This window comes from Sylvia atricapilla, chromosome 10 (genome assembly GCF_009819655.1).
Source record: "Sylvia atricapilla isolate bSylAtr1 chromosome 10, bSylAtr1.pri, whole genome shotgun sequence".
Classification (NCBI taxonomy): domain Eukaryota; kingdom Metazoa; phylum Chordata; class Aves; order Passeriformes; family Sylviidae; genus Sylvia; species Sylvia atricapilla.
The window spans coordinates 2,629,779-2,646,297 of NC_089149.1; the positions used below are offsets into that span (position 1 = coordinate 2,629,779).

The 16,519-nt window shown below is 42.8% G+C and overlaps 1 protein-coding gene across 1 annotated transcript in view; it reads right to left on the reverse strand.

Annotated features, from left to right (window-relative positions):
- Positions 1–8,183, reverse strand: part of SI (sucrase-isomaltase) — a 43,353-nt gene extending 35,170 nt beyond the window's left edge. The window contains exons 1-5 of the mRNA XM_066326432.1: positions 8,063–8,183; positions 6,760–6,833; positions 2,306–2,426; positions 1,546–1,655; positions 724–875 (exon numbers count right to left, since the gene is read on the reverse strand). Of these exons, the coding sequence (XP_066182529.1) occupies positions 724–875; positions 1,546–1,655; positions 2,306–2,426; positions 6,760–6,833; positions 8,063–8,183 (578 nt within the window). The remainder of the gene's footprint in view (positions 1–723; positions 876–1,545; positions 1,656–2,305; positions 2,427–6,759; positions 6,834–8,062) is intronic.
- Positions 8,184–16,519: the final 8,336 nt, after the last annotated feature.

The window sequence follows — 16,519 nt, forward strand, 5'->3', positions numbered from 1 at the left end:
CCCCTCCCTGGACCTGTTTAATCAGTCAGGCACTGCTGACTGCCAAGTCCATCTTCTGTGCCCTCCATAATTGCAAATCAATCATTACACAGGATTCCAAGCAAGAAAACAATACTAATAAGAGCAGAAAAGCAAGCCTTAATTAATTAAACTCGAAGACCTGCTAATCCAAGTGGCCCAGCCCTGTGGCAGGTAATCATTCCTGGCTGATTTAATGAGCACCTTCCTCTCTCTCAGGGCCCTTGGACAGCTGTGGGTTGGTGGGTTTGGTTTCATTTGTTCATTTTTAGGACATAAATGGGATGAGAGAATTCAGCATTCAAGTTCATTGAATATCTTACACACAGCTGTCCTTGGATATCACAGGTCTAAAGGGCAGCCTGATTTTGGTGGTTCTAAAGGGCCTCAGCACGAGTGTGGTAAAGAAGATAAAAGGTGCAATCAGGAGTTTTCCCTCATTGCTTGAAGCACTGGCAAAGAGACCATCAGAAAATAAAAATTCCCCATATTGAGATTTCCCCACCATCAGGGGAACGGGATCAGAGAGCCACAACTGAAACCTTTGAGGCACAGCTTCCCATTTTCAGACTTTTTGTTCCCAAAGTCATCCCAGGAGTCCTTGAGGGACATCCACCAGGCAGGAGAAGGGAAGTAGTGGCTATGCCCAAGAGGACACCTCACAGGTGGCATCACCATCTTTCTGGGATCCCCAGCAGGACTTACAGCACTTTTCCATTGCTGGCTCTGGACACCACGAGGCCGAAGGGGTTCTGCCTCAGCTCCACCCTGTAGTTGAGGCCGGTGGCAGCGGGTCCTGTGAAGGCTTGCACGTGCTGGTGAGGGACCTCGAACCGCTGCGAGCTGGGGTCAGTGATCTGCACACATTCACAAACACAGGTGTTGGGCCTTTAGTGATTCACCCCTGATACAGACATTTCCCAGCACCACTCGTAGTTCTGACTGGATTCCCACCCTTTCCCCAGCCTCTTCTTCTGCTTTTGTTGCTGTTCCCTTCCAAGTTTAATTACTCGTCTTCAGCCATTTTCTTCAGTGTTTGACTCTGTTATTTCTCCCCTAATTTATTCCAAACCAGGACAGCCTGGCTCACCAGGAACCCACCACAGGACAATCTCCCACAGAAGTTTCTCAATCCCACAAGCCACAGACAGCCCACACCCAAGGCACAGACTGGAGCTCTCCATGGAGAGCACACCCATTGGAAAATCTAATACCGTCTGTCAAAATGATTGAGTGACGTGACTGGGCCATCAACAAAAAGTAAGTAAATACATTTATCCCCCAAATCTTCCCGTGATGAGGACAGATGGTAGATAACAGAAAAGCTGAGCTTTTCAAAGGCCTCGGTGATTTTTCATGCAGGATTCCCACCGTGCCAAGTGCCTGTTAACCTGAGGCATTGCAACAGCAGAACTTCAGTGGGAATCATGAGAAGGCTCCAGAGGCATCAACCCTACACTCCCTGCACAAAAAACCCCACGTCTCACAGAGAAGAGGGACCTTGAGGCACAGAGGACAGAGACTGACCTTGAAGCGGAAGCGGTTCTGTGTCTGATACTCTCCTGTGAGCAGCACGGTCTGGATGTCATTCCCAAAGAGGGAAGGGGATGGCAGCCTCTTCAACGTGGCCTCAAACCCTTGGGAGACAAACACCAGGTGTTGTGTGGGATGGGACATCAGGGGGTGTGTTGGACCCCTGGGCACTGAGAATTCCATCCTTTCTGTGCTCACAGGCACTGACCCCTGAGCAAACATTGCACTGACCTGAGGCCGTGGAAAAGGATCCAAAATTGAGTGACAGCCCTGGGATTGTGGAGTTTGGATAGAAGTGTGGGATACCACAGGGTGGGAAACTTGGAGTTTAAGGTTTTAGGATATAGTAATATATATAAAACAAGATGGAGATTTTAGGGCAGAGGCTGAGTCCTTCTTTTTGACCTTCTTCTCCATGGCTCTGGGTGGGATTTTGAAATTGGATAGAAAAATCCACATTACGGGCCATAGGTGGTTGGTTATTGGGTTAAAAGTAAAAAATAATTGAGGTGTCATTTCATATTGGACAATCTGTGCTTAAAAGACCTTGGAAAGAGTTAGAGACAGAGCCATTTTTCACTTTGTTAGCTGGAACTCACAAGTCATGGGACTGTACTATAGATAAGAATTAATAAACATCTGAGCCCAAACACAAAACTGCCTCTCCCAAGCATTTAATCCCGGCTCCAACAGACAAAAAGAAGATAAGAAACCCACAGGGGTGGGAACTGGGGGGGCCCAGGCCAGAGCTCACCTTTCTGGGTGGATCTCTGGGATCCATCCACCTGGTAGCCGTGGTTGGGGGAGAAGTAGCACCAGGGCACGCTGGTGTCACTCTGGGGGCTCCAGCAGCAGCCACGGAGGGAGCAGACACTCTGAGCAAGGACAGGAGGAACACAAATCAGCTGGGGTTACCCGAATAAATCCGTGCTAAAGCAGTTCAAGAGAACATTTCACCCCAAACATCAGAAACCTTCATTATTTCTGCACTCGGGTCAAGTCCTCATTCAGAAAACTCTTGTTGAGTGAACTCAGTGGCACAGAAAGCACTAAAGAGGATTTTTTTTTTTTCTGCATTCAGAGTAAACTTGTTTATTGGGCACGCATTCTTTCTTAAGACCACAAGATCCACAGGTAAAATAAACATTTTAGGAGAATTATTGAAACATTTGAACTGTGACAGACACAGCAGAGTCTGACCAAAAGTCACACACTGGAGAGGGCATGAAATTTATCATGGGATTAACATCTAATAAACATCTATATATGCATAATTGAACATTGTGCACAATAGCTACATTTTCATGTAATTTTCCAGTATGAGAAACATTCAGACTGCTTCTGCATAACCCCAAATTAAGATAAATAATTTTTATTTTTAAAAAACAAACCTATTGTTTCAAGCCTCTGTCTCAGCACAGCGGCACCAACCTTTACACTCTCATTCACTAAAAAGCTGAAATTCCTTTGCTGTTAGAAATTAACTCGTTCACGTGCTCTGTGTGTGTGAGGTTTATGTTTGCAGATAAGATTGGGGCAATTAATCACTAAGTTTCCACCCCTTTTTGTTCCTTAAATCCCCATTCATGACTTAGGGCAAGGGACAGTGGCAAAACAACTCTCACTGAGGGTGAAGGGCACCCATCAATGATCTCAGGTATCCAATTCCAAAGGTGACACCTTCAAAACCTCACCTTCACCTCTCCACCAACAGCAGCTCTTCCTGCCTTCATCTGATTGCGCTCAAACGCTTTTGGTGTTTGTAATAAAGATTTAAAATATTCTGCAGCTTGAAATGTCCCAAACCCTTCACTGCTTTTGTCCTTGTTTTGGGGTTGGAGAGCCCAAAATGGTCAGTGCAGATCAAATTATTTTCAGAGGCTCTGGACAGATTAAAGATAAGGCAGCTCCAGCCCAGCAATCAGTGAGGGAGCTCACAGAGCCACTGGTTTGGGAAGTCTCAGGGCATTTTTTTGATAGTGGTTTTACAGACCACCAAAAACACCCAAAATAAAACCCAGGTTCAAGACACAGAGAAATGTTTTTCTCTCCACCATGGATTCATCCCATCAGAAAACATTTACTGTCCATTTCCATCAGGTAACAAGTCAAATTTAAGGGTTGGAGGAGAGATGTAGGGACTCTTTCCCCTCTTTGATATTCAGAGTGATGTACGCCCTTTTAAGGGTGTGAAAAACCCAGGCTCACTTCCCACTTCCCCAGATCCCACCAGGAGAAGTCCCCATCTCCCACCTATAAACTTTTGCAGAGTAAAGGAGAGGAAGCACCAAGCCCTCCAAGACTGCAGAGATCACACTTTATTCCCTTACTTCATTTCCTTCATATATAGGGGAATACCCTAAATAGAACAGTTTTACTACTTTCATCTCCTTATCCCTTCCCAGATCAGCGACCATCCCATAAAAAGCAGAACAAACTGATTTTCCTAAAGCCTGGCAGTTCAGGAATGCCCATCCCCAGCTTCCTACACATCCTTTTGTTTTCCCCAGCTATTCCTCCTGAATAAATAAAAGCGGAACAAACTGAACTGGCTTTCCTAAAAACCTGGCAGCTCAGGCATCCACATTCCCAGCTTCCTCAGCATCACTTTCTTTTCCCCACTTTCTATTTCTCCTGACTACTCCTCGACTATTCTCAGCAGTTCCTTCACAGCCCAGTGATATTTTTTCCCAGCTGGACCTTATCCTGGCAGACCTGTATTGTCGTGGCACATTGAGCTTTCTGCACGAGGAAGGAAACAGGGGGTTGGGGATGGGTGATGCCTGGCACAGGCACAGGAGCAGAGTTCACCAGGGACACCGGGGAGCCCGCTGTAAAAGCAATCATCTGCTATAAATAAAGCTGTGATGCCAGCCTGCGAGCTGTAAAAGCAGCACAATAGATACCAGCACCCAGGAAAGCCAAAGCTCAACCAGGAATAACCCTGGATACCAGGAAACTGCTTACGCTGGGGTACAGCAGGAACTCAGCACCAAGGACTCGAAGAAAAGCGTGGCCACGTGCTGAGCTAAAATGTGCTGCTCTGTGCATCCACATGGGCCTCTCCCAGGGTGTTTTGGGTGGAACAGCACAGAAACCAAGCCCAAACCAACAACTCCCCCTTCCCTGAGCTTGCAGCCTGGCCTACACGAGCTCTGCACAGTGAAATTCATGTTTTACTGGTGTGTTCTGCGTGTCTGATCAGACCTCCTGGCCATTTTCCACAGCAGTGAATAGTTCCTAAATATCTTCCTTCTTCCAGCCTCTCTATCTTCACCAAACACAAGATCGGATTAAAAATGTCTATTTCTTTCATATTTTTTTCTTTTTTTCTCATTTCTTTCTTTTTCCTTCTTCCTTTTTCTTCATTTCTGCCTCCCTCTTTTCTTAATTTCTTCCTCCCTCTTCTTCCCTTCATCTTCCTTCCTCTTCTGTTTTCTTAATTTCTTCCTTTTTTTCTCTTTTCTTCATTCCTTCCCCTTCTCCTTTCCTTATTTCTTCCTTCCTCTTTTACATTTCTTCCTTTCTCTTCTCTTTCTTTCTTCCTTTATTTTTCCATCTTTCATCATCTTCCTTCTATTTACTTTTTTTATTTCTGCAATCCTACTCATTTTCTCTCTCCATCCTGGACACCTTCAGCGACTGAGGAAATCAAAGCAGACACTAAACCTTCCAGATCAGCTTGGCCAAATCACTTTTTCCCAGCTGCTCTTTATTCTGAGCACCATTAACACAAAGCACTGCAGAGGAGTGATGCAGGTACCTGCAGTTTTCCAGGTTGCTGCATTCCTGTAGCCTGACACAACCAAACCACTTCCAGGGAAAAAACGTGCGCAGGAGTGATTGGAATCACTGGGAAGGGACTCTGCCTTTCCTCATGGGCCAAAGGTGATGTTTATCTCTAACCCTGTCAAACCTGCTGCCTGCTCTCCACTGATATTCAGGAATCATTTTTTTTATCTCTAATTCCAGAGCAGGCACCCTCAGCGTTGCAATCTGCATCTACTTTTCTGCTGGGAGCTGCGATTTGCTGGTTTGCAATCCTCTCCCACCAGCAGCAGCCTTGCAGCTGCAAACCAGAGCAGCACCGCATCCCTCCCTGCCTGAGGAGTGCAGCCCTTCTCGTGGGGTGGCTGGTTCAAAGGCAGTAATTACAGATTTAAATGATCTGCATGGCTTCTCCTGCAGCGCTCTGCCTGTTCCTGCGGCAGGGAAGGAACCTGAAGAGTGGAGGAGCAGGCTGTGATTTGAACCTTTCCTAACCCGTCCCCTGCAGGACTTGACTGAACTACAAATCAGAACAAAACCCATGGCATGAGAGGCTTTAACAACAGCCAGCTCTGGAATTAGGTGGGAATCTCCTCCGAGGTTCAGACAGCTGCTTAACAGTTTTTTTACCTCTGTGAATGACAGAAGTAACCCACATCACACTGGGTTTCTTTTTCTCCTAAGCTGCCCCTCCCCAGATCAAAGATAGATACCAGGCATCCACCAGATAATAAGAAAATCCATAATAAAGATGAAAAATAATAATTATAATGATGATATTCTTTCAAGAGTAACTATTCCAGGAAGGCTCTCGAGGTGAAAGCACTGAAAAATAAAGGGCATCACAAAATCATGGAAGGGTTTGTGTTGGAAGGGATCTCAAAGCTCTTCTCATTCCAGTTCCCTCCATGGGCAGGGAACCTGCCACCATCCCAGCCTCAGATGCTGCTTTTCAATGGCAATTTTAATTTAGACATTCTTAAGCCAAAAGGATTTTTCCACACTCTGCTACCTCAGACAGCCCAGGAGGGGAAGACGCTGAGATCCAAACTGGGTCTGAAAGGAGACTCTGACCTTGGACATTGTGAAATGGCAGATCCCAGTAAAGCCCATCATTTCTGAATCATTACAAACACCAGTTTCTGACCATCACCCCCAATGAAACCCTGCAGAAAAGGTCGTTAAAAACCAAGAGTGACTCTTTGAACTGCTTCATGTCTGCCCAATATTTTTGCCACCTCTCCCCAAACCAGAGAAATCAGAACTTCTGTCAGCGGCCTGAAATGCCTGTGCAGGATTTGGGCCATCACAGAATTCAACAGGTTAAGGAAATACCTGACCTAGTAGAGACAAATTGCATTTTTCCAAACAAGCAGGAGGTTTTATGGGATGACATCTATTTGTCTAATTTTTTTTTTTTTTCCCAGAAAGTTACCAGACCTTTGTTGCTAATTGATCAGGGATGCAGTCAATCCTCTGTGCTACTGGTGTGTCCAGACATTGCGGGTAAAAGTCTGTCAGGGAAATAAAGGAATGGGTTAGTACCAGGATCTCTAAACTGCAGGAATAGTTATTCCCTCTGAAGTCAGCTTCTCTAACAACAGCAGAGATTCAAATCACCAGCAACCATTCCTTCTGGGATTTATTTTTGCCTTTGGAAAATGGCACACAATTATTTCAGATATGAAAACGTCACTGTAAGTTTGGGAACATACAGGGGAACATTGGGAACATTTTGATAATTTTATTTCATTAGTCTGCTTTTCAGTGACTCCTGCAGGTCAGTGTGTTCCACTTCATTGAAAATACTTGCAAAATTAAAAATTGGAAGAACTTTTCTCTTCTCAAACTGGGCTGTCAGGGTGATCCTTCCCCTGAACCAGAGTTTTCCTACAGGAGCTGCAGTTGGAGCATCAGGGAAAAGCACCTTAAAGCTTCATTAAAATTCTCCTTTAGATTTCAGGTTTGTGGGACTGAATTGAAGGTAGGCAGCTTTAGCTGATTAAAGGGAACACTGAAGGTTATTTTACGTATTTGGGAACATTGTTTATGCCTGGAACAAGGACTGTGATGTGCCCCAGGCTGAGATGGACACACACCCCCAGATTTGTCTCTTTGCATCATCTGCACTTGTGCTTTTTGCTCAAGAAAACTCCTACTCATGACAGAAACAGGAAAAAAATACACAGATATTAGTCTGGATGGGTAGTTTCACTAAAACACCGAGGTGTTTGCCTTGTATAAGCAATAATTTATATTTTTCTGCCCTTTTCACCTCCAAGCTTTTTGCTTCAGTCCCTGTGTGTGAATGGAATTACAGAGAATGGGACTGGAAATAAAGCAGGTGCTCTGGAACACAAGAGTTCCCTGATTTATCAGTGCATTATCAAGAAACACTGTGGGATTTTAGGATTATAATAACGTTCCACACAATGTTGGCCCCTCCCACACAGGTGATCAGGGAGATTTTTTTTCAGCCTTATCTTTTTTTATACTCGAAAATTTGAGCTTATCTGATCTCTGTGTTCCTAAAGCAAGTCCAATCAGCGGAGGGGGAGATAAAAGATTTTCCACGACAATAAACCCCAACTCACAGCATTTATTGCATTGATAACTGGTAACTTTGGTTGTGCCATCCACAGGAAGGACTGGCCATGATTCACCTTGAGATAATGATAAGAGCAGGAGTTCTGAGGCAGAGCTGAGCAGATCCCACTCAGGGTTTTGCTCCTGCAGCACTCACCTGGATATTTCACTCCGGGTTCTCCCGTGGCCAGCAGCCCAACGAGGACACAGGCAATGATGGTCACCACAGTAAACAGCACAATCAGGGAAATCTCCAACCCACTGAACTTCCTGCCCATCTGAAAACCCAGAGAAACTCCATCAGTCAAAGGGAAACACAAGGAACGGCTATAAAGTACATCTCCAATTTATTTAATTAGCGACATTTTGTAAGTTATTTCAGTTTTAATCCTGTGGCTTAAATAAAACTCTCCTTAAAGAATATGTGCAATCAGTCTCCATCTCAGGATCATTCACCCCATGCAGTTTATAAAATTAGTACACTGAGGGAATGTATTTTTCTTCCTGCAAATCATTTAACACAGAAAAATTTACTCCTGAGACGGACCATGGAGTTTCCCACAGGTTACTAAAATTGCTGAAGCAGAAAACAAATAAAATCATCTTCCCTTTTATTTTTCCTTTTCTAAACTTTCTTTTCTCTTTCAGAGCAAGCACAAGGCTATTAATTTTAAAACGAGGAGCTTGATTTGTTAAAAATACACCTGAGAAAAGCTGCGATAAACTCTGAGGACGTGTCCAGGACACGTGGGGAAGGCAAGACAGGGGTAAATTGCTTATTTGTTCAGTGGCAGAACAGATTGTGTACAAGCTCCTGGCACAGGAGCTGCTGCTGGAATCACAACTGGAATATGGGAAATAACTCAGTGGAGTCAGTGCCTTAAAAAGCTGTGAAAAACATGAAGTTTTCCCAAGTTCCTTTTTTTAATATTTTTGGTGAGAAAGGCATTCTGAGCCAAGGGGGCTGTGCTGGCTCAAAGAACAACACTGAACTGTGCAGCAGCAATCAAACAGATTAAAACTAATTAAAACTAATTAAAATTAACCTCAGCAGCCAGATCAATACACACTGGCAGCTACCACTGCATTTAGCTTGTGGTTAAGAGCATTTAACCTCAAAAAACAGTTAAATACAGAGAAATTGGTTCTTTTAAGTTAAGGAAGTGTGGGAGCAGAAGTGCATTGCACTGGCACATCAGAACAATTTTACATGTTTTAGTGATGACCCACAGAAGTGAAAAATACTTTAGAATGAACTATTTTGTGTGTGAAATAACAGTCTAAATTGTACTCCTGCTGCCATTTTTAACCCATCACAACCTAAAACCCCCTTTTGCTCTGTGGCCCCAGATGATTTCATCCTAAAACTTCAAAAACCTAATGTTCATTTTCCTGCAAAGTAAGATTTTATTCAAGTTCTTGTCACCGAAGCCTCCTATCTCATCAAATGGCAGTTCTTTCTTCTCCTCATCTCCCTGCAAACCCTAAAACATTGGGAATAAAACCTTATAATTTATAAACCTAAGTTCTGTTGTGTGATGAGCACTCACCAGCGTGGCAAATCTCTCCGGAACCTTGGGAGGAATAAAATGAAAGCCTTACCTTAAAGTTTCAGTGGTTCCTCAGGAGCATCTGCTGCTCCTGGCCGTGAAGTTCAGCATCAAACCTGGAGCTTTATGAGCTGCTGTTATCAGTGCTCAGCTGTGTTTGCAGAGCCCTGGGCCAATGGCAGGCACAGCCAGAATTACAGGCAGATTACAGACACTCTTTGGACCAAACACTGGGATTATTGCAGTCCAGGGATTGCTTGTTAATTAATAATATTTTGCTTCATTGAGAAGCACTGGGTTCTGCAAAGGAGAGGAAAGCAGCTAGGTAATGCCAATCAGCTCATCCAGTTGCATGACTGTGATTTTTTTAATCTGTTCTTCTTGCATATCTTTGTTACTTTAACCTTTATGGAACCCCTCATGCTCCTCGTGTATTATTTCTGCTTAATCAACACAAGAAGTCGTTAAACATTCCCAAACGAGCTGTTGAACACATTGCAGGGGAGAATCAAATTTATGACCATTAAAATTTTTTATTGGAATTAACTATAAAATATGAATCTTAAATCAATAAAAACAGATTTCAGGGGATGCTACTAATAAATGTCAAAAGCAGATGAAACAGATGAAAGGTTAACATAGAAATGTCAAAATTTTATAGCAAAGAGGCTTCAATCATAATCTTAATTTGGATCCTTCACACCTAACTGGTTTTTGTCTTTTTCTCACAAACGATAGGTGAGATTCTAACATTAAATCTGTATTTTCCAAAGGAAAGTTTTCAATTCATATTATTAAAGCATTTACAAGTGATTTTTCAATAAAAAGGAAAAAATAATTAAATTTTATTATTTTCCAAAAATAAAGAAATGGCTGTGAGTACCACTTGTGATTTTTGTACCACTGACGAATTTCCTCAAATTCCTCCATCCCTCAGCTCTGCCTGGGAGCCCCAGAAATGAGAAATCTGGAATATTTCTTGATGAGTCACAGAAGGGATGGGCCCCTTTTCCTCAGTCAGCACTTAAAGGAAAGAAAATCAATGGCACACACAGAGCACTGGGCCTTCATTCCTTCTTTCCTTCCTTCCTTCCCTTTTTCCATCCATCCCTCCATCCCTCCATCCCTCCATCCATCCCTCCATCCCTCCATCCCTCCATCCCTCCATCCCTCCATCTCCCCTCAGATCAATGCCACCACTCCCAGGGGCTCAGGTGAACAACAGGCAGAATTTCCAAACACTTCACCCCTCCTTCCCATGGGATTAACACCCAAAACCGTTGCTAAAAATTGCTGAATACTCTGCTTTATGCGTGTCTATTAAAAAACCCAAATGGTTTAGTGTGGGTCATGAGGATGATAATAGTTGGGGGAAGCCTGAGGGATTTGTTGGATGGATATTTGTTTTCCAAAGTTTATTTCATTTGACTCAGGCAGAATTTCCAAACAAACCTCACTCCTCTTTTCCATGGACACACCCTTGTGCCCAAGAAAACTCTGAAACCATTGATAAAAATTGCTAAATACTCTGCTTTATGAGTGTCTATTAAAAAACCCAAATGATTTAGTGTGGGTTATGAAGATGATAATGGTTGGGGGAGCCTGAGGGGTTTGTCAGATGGATATTTGTTTTCCAAAGTTTGTTTATTTCATTTGCCTGTTCCAGGAAAGGACTGGGCCCAGCGCAGCGTGGCCGATGGGTTCCATTTAACAACCTCCCTGCCATCAATAAAACCATTTGCTTAAGTGCTTCCCTGAGCTGGCAGTGCCACAATCCCCTGTTATCCATCACCCAGGGAACGCTTTCCCTGCTGCTCCAGAGCACAAACCTGGGAACACAAAGCTCTCCAGGGAGGCTTTCCCAGCAGGTTTCCCAGCTGAGTGTGCTCTCATCACTCCACAGAGGAGACCAGGACTTCCAGGGCAAGGTGTGGGATCAAACTCCAGGGAGGAGGAACAGGGAAGGCTCCTCAGCCAGGGACACTGAGAGACCATAAAAACATTAAGAAGTCCATTAAGTGAGGAGCTGGAGCAGCGCGGTCTCAGCTGGCTCAAGCTTTGGTTTCTAGGAATTCAGAGCTGATTCCTTCCTGACAAAAAAGCTGGGAAGAAGGATTGTTAGAAACCCAGGGGTACAGGCCAGGAGAATGGCACAGGAAAGCAATCTAGGAAATGAGATACTGTTAAAACTGCAGTAATTTAAAAAGAGACATTGATCGCTTTGCTTTGAACAGGTCCATTTTTAATTAAATCACACACAACCTGCAAAGCTCATTAGCTGGGCAGAGTGAGCTCCCTGGCATTCCTTCAGTCAGTTGGGCTAAAAATTGGGGTTTCAGACACAGGACCATGCTAGCAAACAGAAATGGCTTATGCTTTGTCTACAGTTTATCAGATTTGTTATTTCACTGTTTCGGTGTCAAATATTTAATAGAAGTCAAGAGTTACAGCCCTTAATTTCTGTAAGAATCTGTTGGCACGTTTCCAGTCCAGCCAGGAATGTAATTGCTATTATGGAAGGAGGGTTGGCACAGATCCAGCAGGAACACACTGTCATTGTAGGACATGAAAGAAAGAGGAGAGACTTTCAGAAGGCAAAAAAGCATAGAAAAAACCCTTTATTATTTAGTTTTTGCTACCTTTCATAAGGTGTTTCTGTACAGACTTAACCTGGTTGGTGAATAGGAATGACACCTCTCTAATCCACTGGTTTAAACCAGAGAAACAGCAAAACACCACCTGGACAAAGATTGTTTGGAGGAAGGAGAGTTGTTGGCCAAGATTGTTTTGAGAGGAAGTTTTCTTGAGAAATTTTTCCTTGGGAAAAAGTCAGCAGCTGCCAGCAGGCTGAAATCTCTCAGACCCAGAAATACCAGGCCCACAGGAATACCCTCCTGTGATCCCCACATTCCTCCTCTGCATGGCTGGACCCACCCCGGATCCCCAGACTGGGAGCTCTCCAGGGTCGCTCTGGCCACATCCCAGCAAGGAAAGAGGCTGAGCTGGTTTTGGAGACCTGGAGTCTCCTCCAGACTGAGCAAGGCAAGGAGTTGTGAAGCCTCACCAACGCATTGAAAAGAGATTTTTTTTCCCCCCAAAGAGACTCTAGAGAGAATGAATTTGGATTCTTCCCATGTTGTGTCATTTTCCCAAAGCACATCACAATTCAAGATCAGATGCTGCGAGCTCTGCCTGAGACAAAAGCAGTTTTCATTTTATAGTAATTGACAACCAAAATATTTTGATTTTGTTTACCAAACAGACAGAGGAATGATATCAACTGAGTCATTTTGTTGCAGTGGAAAAGCAGAAGATATTTGAAGTTCATTTTCGAAGTTCTTCTCAAAGAAGTGCAAATAGACATTGTATAGAAACTATTTTTCTGGATAAATGTATTTCTTTACACCTAAACAATAAATCTTTATCCTCATTCTAATACCACTTTTGATCAAACAAAGTCTGGCAGAGGTGATGAACATTAAAATTTAATGCCAGTGGGTTTTATTATGAATTTTTATTAGGTCAAATTAGAGACCAGTGATAATTAGAGGTCAGTGATCATGATAATGATGACAAAGGTAAGAATTCCAGTGGATCTGTGGTGTAGAGAAAGAGGAATAAATTCTGCAGTTCTCATTCTGCAAATGAGGAAATGACTTGCCGGGAGTCTCTAAAACACATACAAAAAATAATTACTGGAAGTCAGCGCAGAACACACTGCTCAGGTGATGACTCAGTGGGTGAGACCTGAAATCAGAGGAGAAATGTTATAACAATACTCCTAAAAAACCCCAAACCCTCTCATTCTTATTTTAATCACTGCTGAACACAAAGAGCACCAAGCGAGAAGGCGTCTGATGTGGAAGGAACAAGTGTCAGGATGGTTTGAACCATAATCATGAATATAAATCACTTGATTATGTCTGAAAATTAATAACTGCTGCTGCTCAAGATAGCAAAGGGGAGCTCTTAGTAGAGCCAAGTCTTATGTATTGCCAATATTTATTATCTGCCTTCTCAACTGACAAAGAAATTACAAGATTGCACGAGAAAAGAGAATATTTTTCCTTTGGCCATTCATGCATAAATATGTGGAAATATCAAAATGTGCCTGGCATTATTACTTGATCCAAATCTATCATCTGCTCTTTGATTTTTTTTTAGGATTTTTTTAAGCTGTAATAAGAGAACATCAGGGATATTCCAAAATGGAACTATCCTACAAGCAAGAGATTTGAACCTGGCTTTTGTAGCTGACAATGTTCACTCCAGGATAGAGTTCCCTGCCTGTAATTGAAGGGGCAAAGGACAATTAATATTTGCTTCCAGCTAATTGCTGGTCTAGACAATGCACCAAGTTGACAGTGACTCTCAGCTGCATCCCCCTCAGCTCAGCTCTGGGCAAAATGGAGAGAAAGGAATTCTTCATTTGCAGCTGGATGAAAACACCAACCACAGAAAAGCTGAAAAAATCCCAATCAAGCTGAGAGAAGTTTAATTCTTCAGTAATTATCCTTCCTCCTCAAGTATCTGAATTCAAAATTTGTGGATTTTTCAGACCAAACCTGCTGTGGGTGCTGGTTTTGGGGTCCTTTTGCTGGGAACAACTGTCAGGTTTTACTCTCAAATTTTCCATTTCTCAACTTCTTCAGCTTTATGTGATATTTTTCCCCATGCTCCTTCCTACCTGGAATGTACCAGCAGAAAAGCATTTTCACTCCTGCTGGCAGACCTAGAGACATCAGAGAGGTTTTCTGAATGGGGACATATCAAGGTTAATATTCAAGTTAAATTTGAATAAAGTTTTGAATTAAAAAAAAATAGGCATTGCTTCCCATGAAACCTAGTCACTGAAAAGTTGAAGAAGTTACAAAAAAAGATTTTTCATGTTTTAAATCCCTTTAAAAACTGTCCTTCCTTCTCTTTTGACTCCTTAAAACCAGGGAAAATTCTTAAACCTCCCAAGGCACGTCATTAATTTTCTAAAAAAGGATAAATTCAACTGTGAGGTGCTTAAGTAAAAGCAGATACTCCTTCAATAATTCAAATATGGACAAATGAGAGTGTTGGATTTAAGAGCCCAAATCACCCCTCTGTATTTAGGCTGATAGAAGAAATATTTTATTAAGATAAAATAAATATTATTTTATGCAAAACACCTCTTCATGCCAGTTTGGAGACACATATGCACAGAGCACCAGGACACCCAGGACTCTGCCAGCTCCAAAGATCCTTGAGTCATACATCAGGGCAAGTCCAAAACAGCCTTGGATGGATTTGGTAATTAATGCTAGTTAAGGAAAGAAAATACACCCCAATAAACTGGGGACTCTTTACTTTCTTGGCTTGCAAATATGCATATTTTTTACAACTAGGAACTTTAGTTATTATTTTTACATGAGGGTTAATAGCTAGGTTTATAATTACAATAATAATAGTAATAATAATAATTAAAAGAAAGCATTTTAAGGTGAAATGATGGATCTGCAATAATGACAAAAACCTAAAAGGAATAAAACCCTCCAGTTAGTAAATAACACTCAAAATGCACCTTATTAAGCCCTAAGTTCATTATCCACCATTCCTACCCTATTCCAATGAGTTTTTTCACATTTTTTTCTGAACAAAAGCTGAAATGACAGATCATGCCCCAGCTTTTGAAGGCAGGAAAAGATAATTCTGAAAGGAGCTGCTTAATGAAATCAGGGCTTTGACTCTCTGCTGAGTTTTTTGTCAGAGCTTTTCTGCTGCTCCCGTGACTTTCCCTGTCCTTGCTGCAGATGGTCCAACAGCCAATTCCTGTGGTCCTTGCTGCTCCTGAGCAGGAAACAAAGCAAAGCCACTGTTATTATCTCTTGATTCCTCGCCAGCTCTTTGCTTATTTAGACATGATACTGCTGGATATTATTCAGCTTTGCATTTCTTACCAGTAAAAAAATAACAAACAACCCAACAAAATTATAGATGGCTATTGTAGGAAAACAAAAGGATTAAAGGCTTAGGAGCTTCGGGTGCATGTTTAATATTCAGATATTTGTAATAACAACTGAGAGATGCAAACAACACCAGTGCCAAGAAAGTGATCTCCTTACACCTGTTTTTGTGTGGTGATTCAGGGAGCACAGCCCAGGGGGGCTGGTCTGGGCAAGGGACACTCCTGAGGCAAAATCCAGCAGCTCATCCTGGCACCGTCCAAGATATGGGAAAACTCAAAGTTCACAGCTCTGACCTCCATTCCCATTGTCACCCCCATGGAATTTCAACTTTTAGTGACCTGTGAACTTGCACCCAGGGGTCATTTTTGTATCACTGGGGCGAAGGATTCCAATCCTGCATGGAAAAAATTGTTAAACCTGCCATGAGATGCCTCTGTTGTACACAAATCCTCACAGGCTCTGAGCACACTGGTTCCACGCTTTTCTCTCCCAACACAACAGCTGGAAGATGTATTTGTTTGAGGGTTTTAAATTATATTTTTACAGTCTCTTGTAGTTAGGGTGGGAGAGGGAATGAAGGCATCAAACAGTGCCAGGCTTTGAACAAAGCCTTTGGGCCAGCAAGGCTGTGGGTGCCCATCACACCTCAGCAATTCCTAACTGGAAGATTCTCCATTGGAGCAACACCTCCTCAATATTTACACAGGTTTTCCTGTATAAACACACTTATATACATTTATTTCCACTGCTTTTAGGAGTTCTTGATCACGGAGATGTCCTGGTTAGGCTTGAACCACAGAAGATGGAAATCCATGCAGAGATTTAGAACTGAGACAAACCAAAATGTCGCTTCAACGAATTATTTGAATGCCTCTAGTTATTTATTCTTCCATCATGGAGCGAGCAACATTAAAAACAATAAGAAGGGAACTAAAAAGGGAAAAAGCTGATAAAAACACAGATGAACACAGCAAAAACGTTGAATGCAAAGTGTCCCCAAGGTGTGACAGTCCCAGGGTACATCAGCCCTCAGCCCTCTGCTCCCACACTCGCAGCCACTCCGAGGCACCAAGGGCTGCTGGCAGGAGAGCCTCAGGTCTTTATTAAATGGATGGAACAATACCTTGG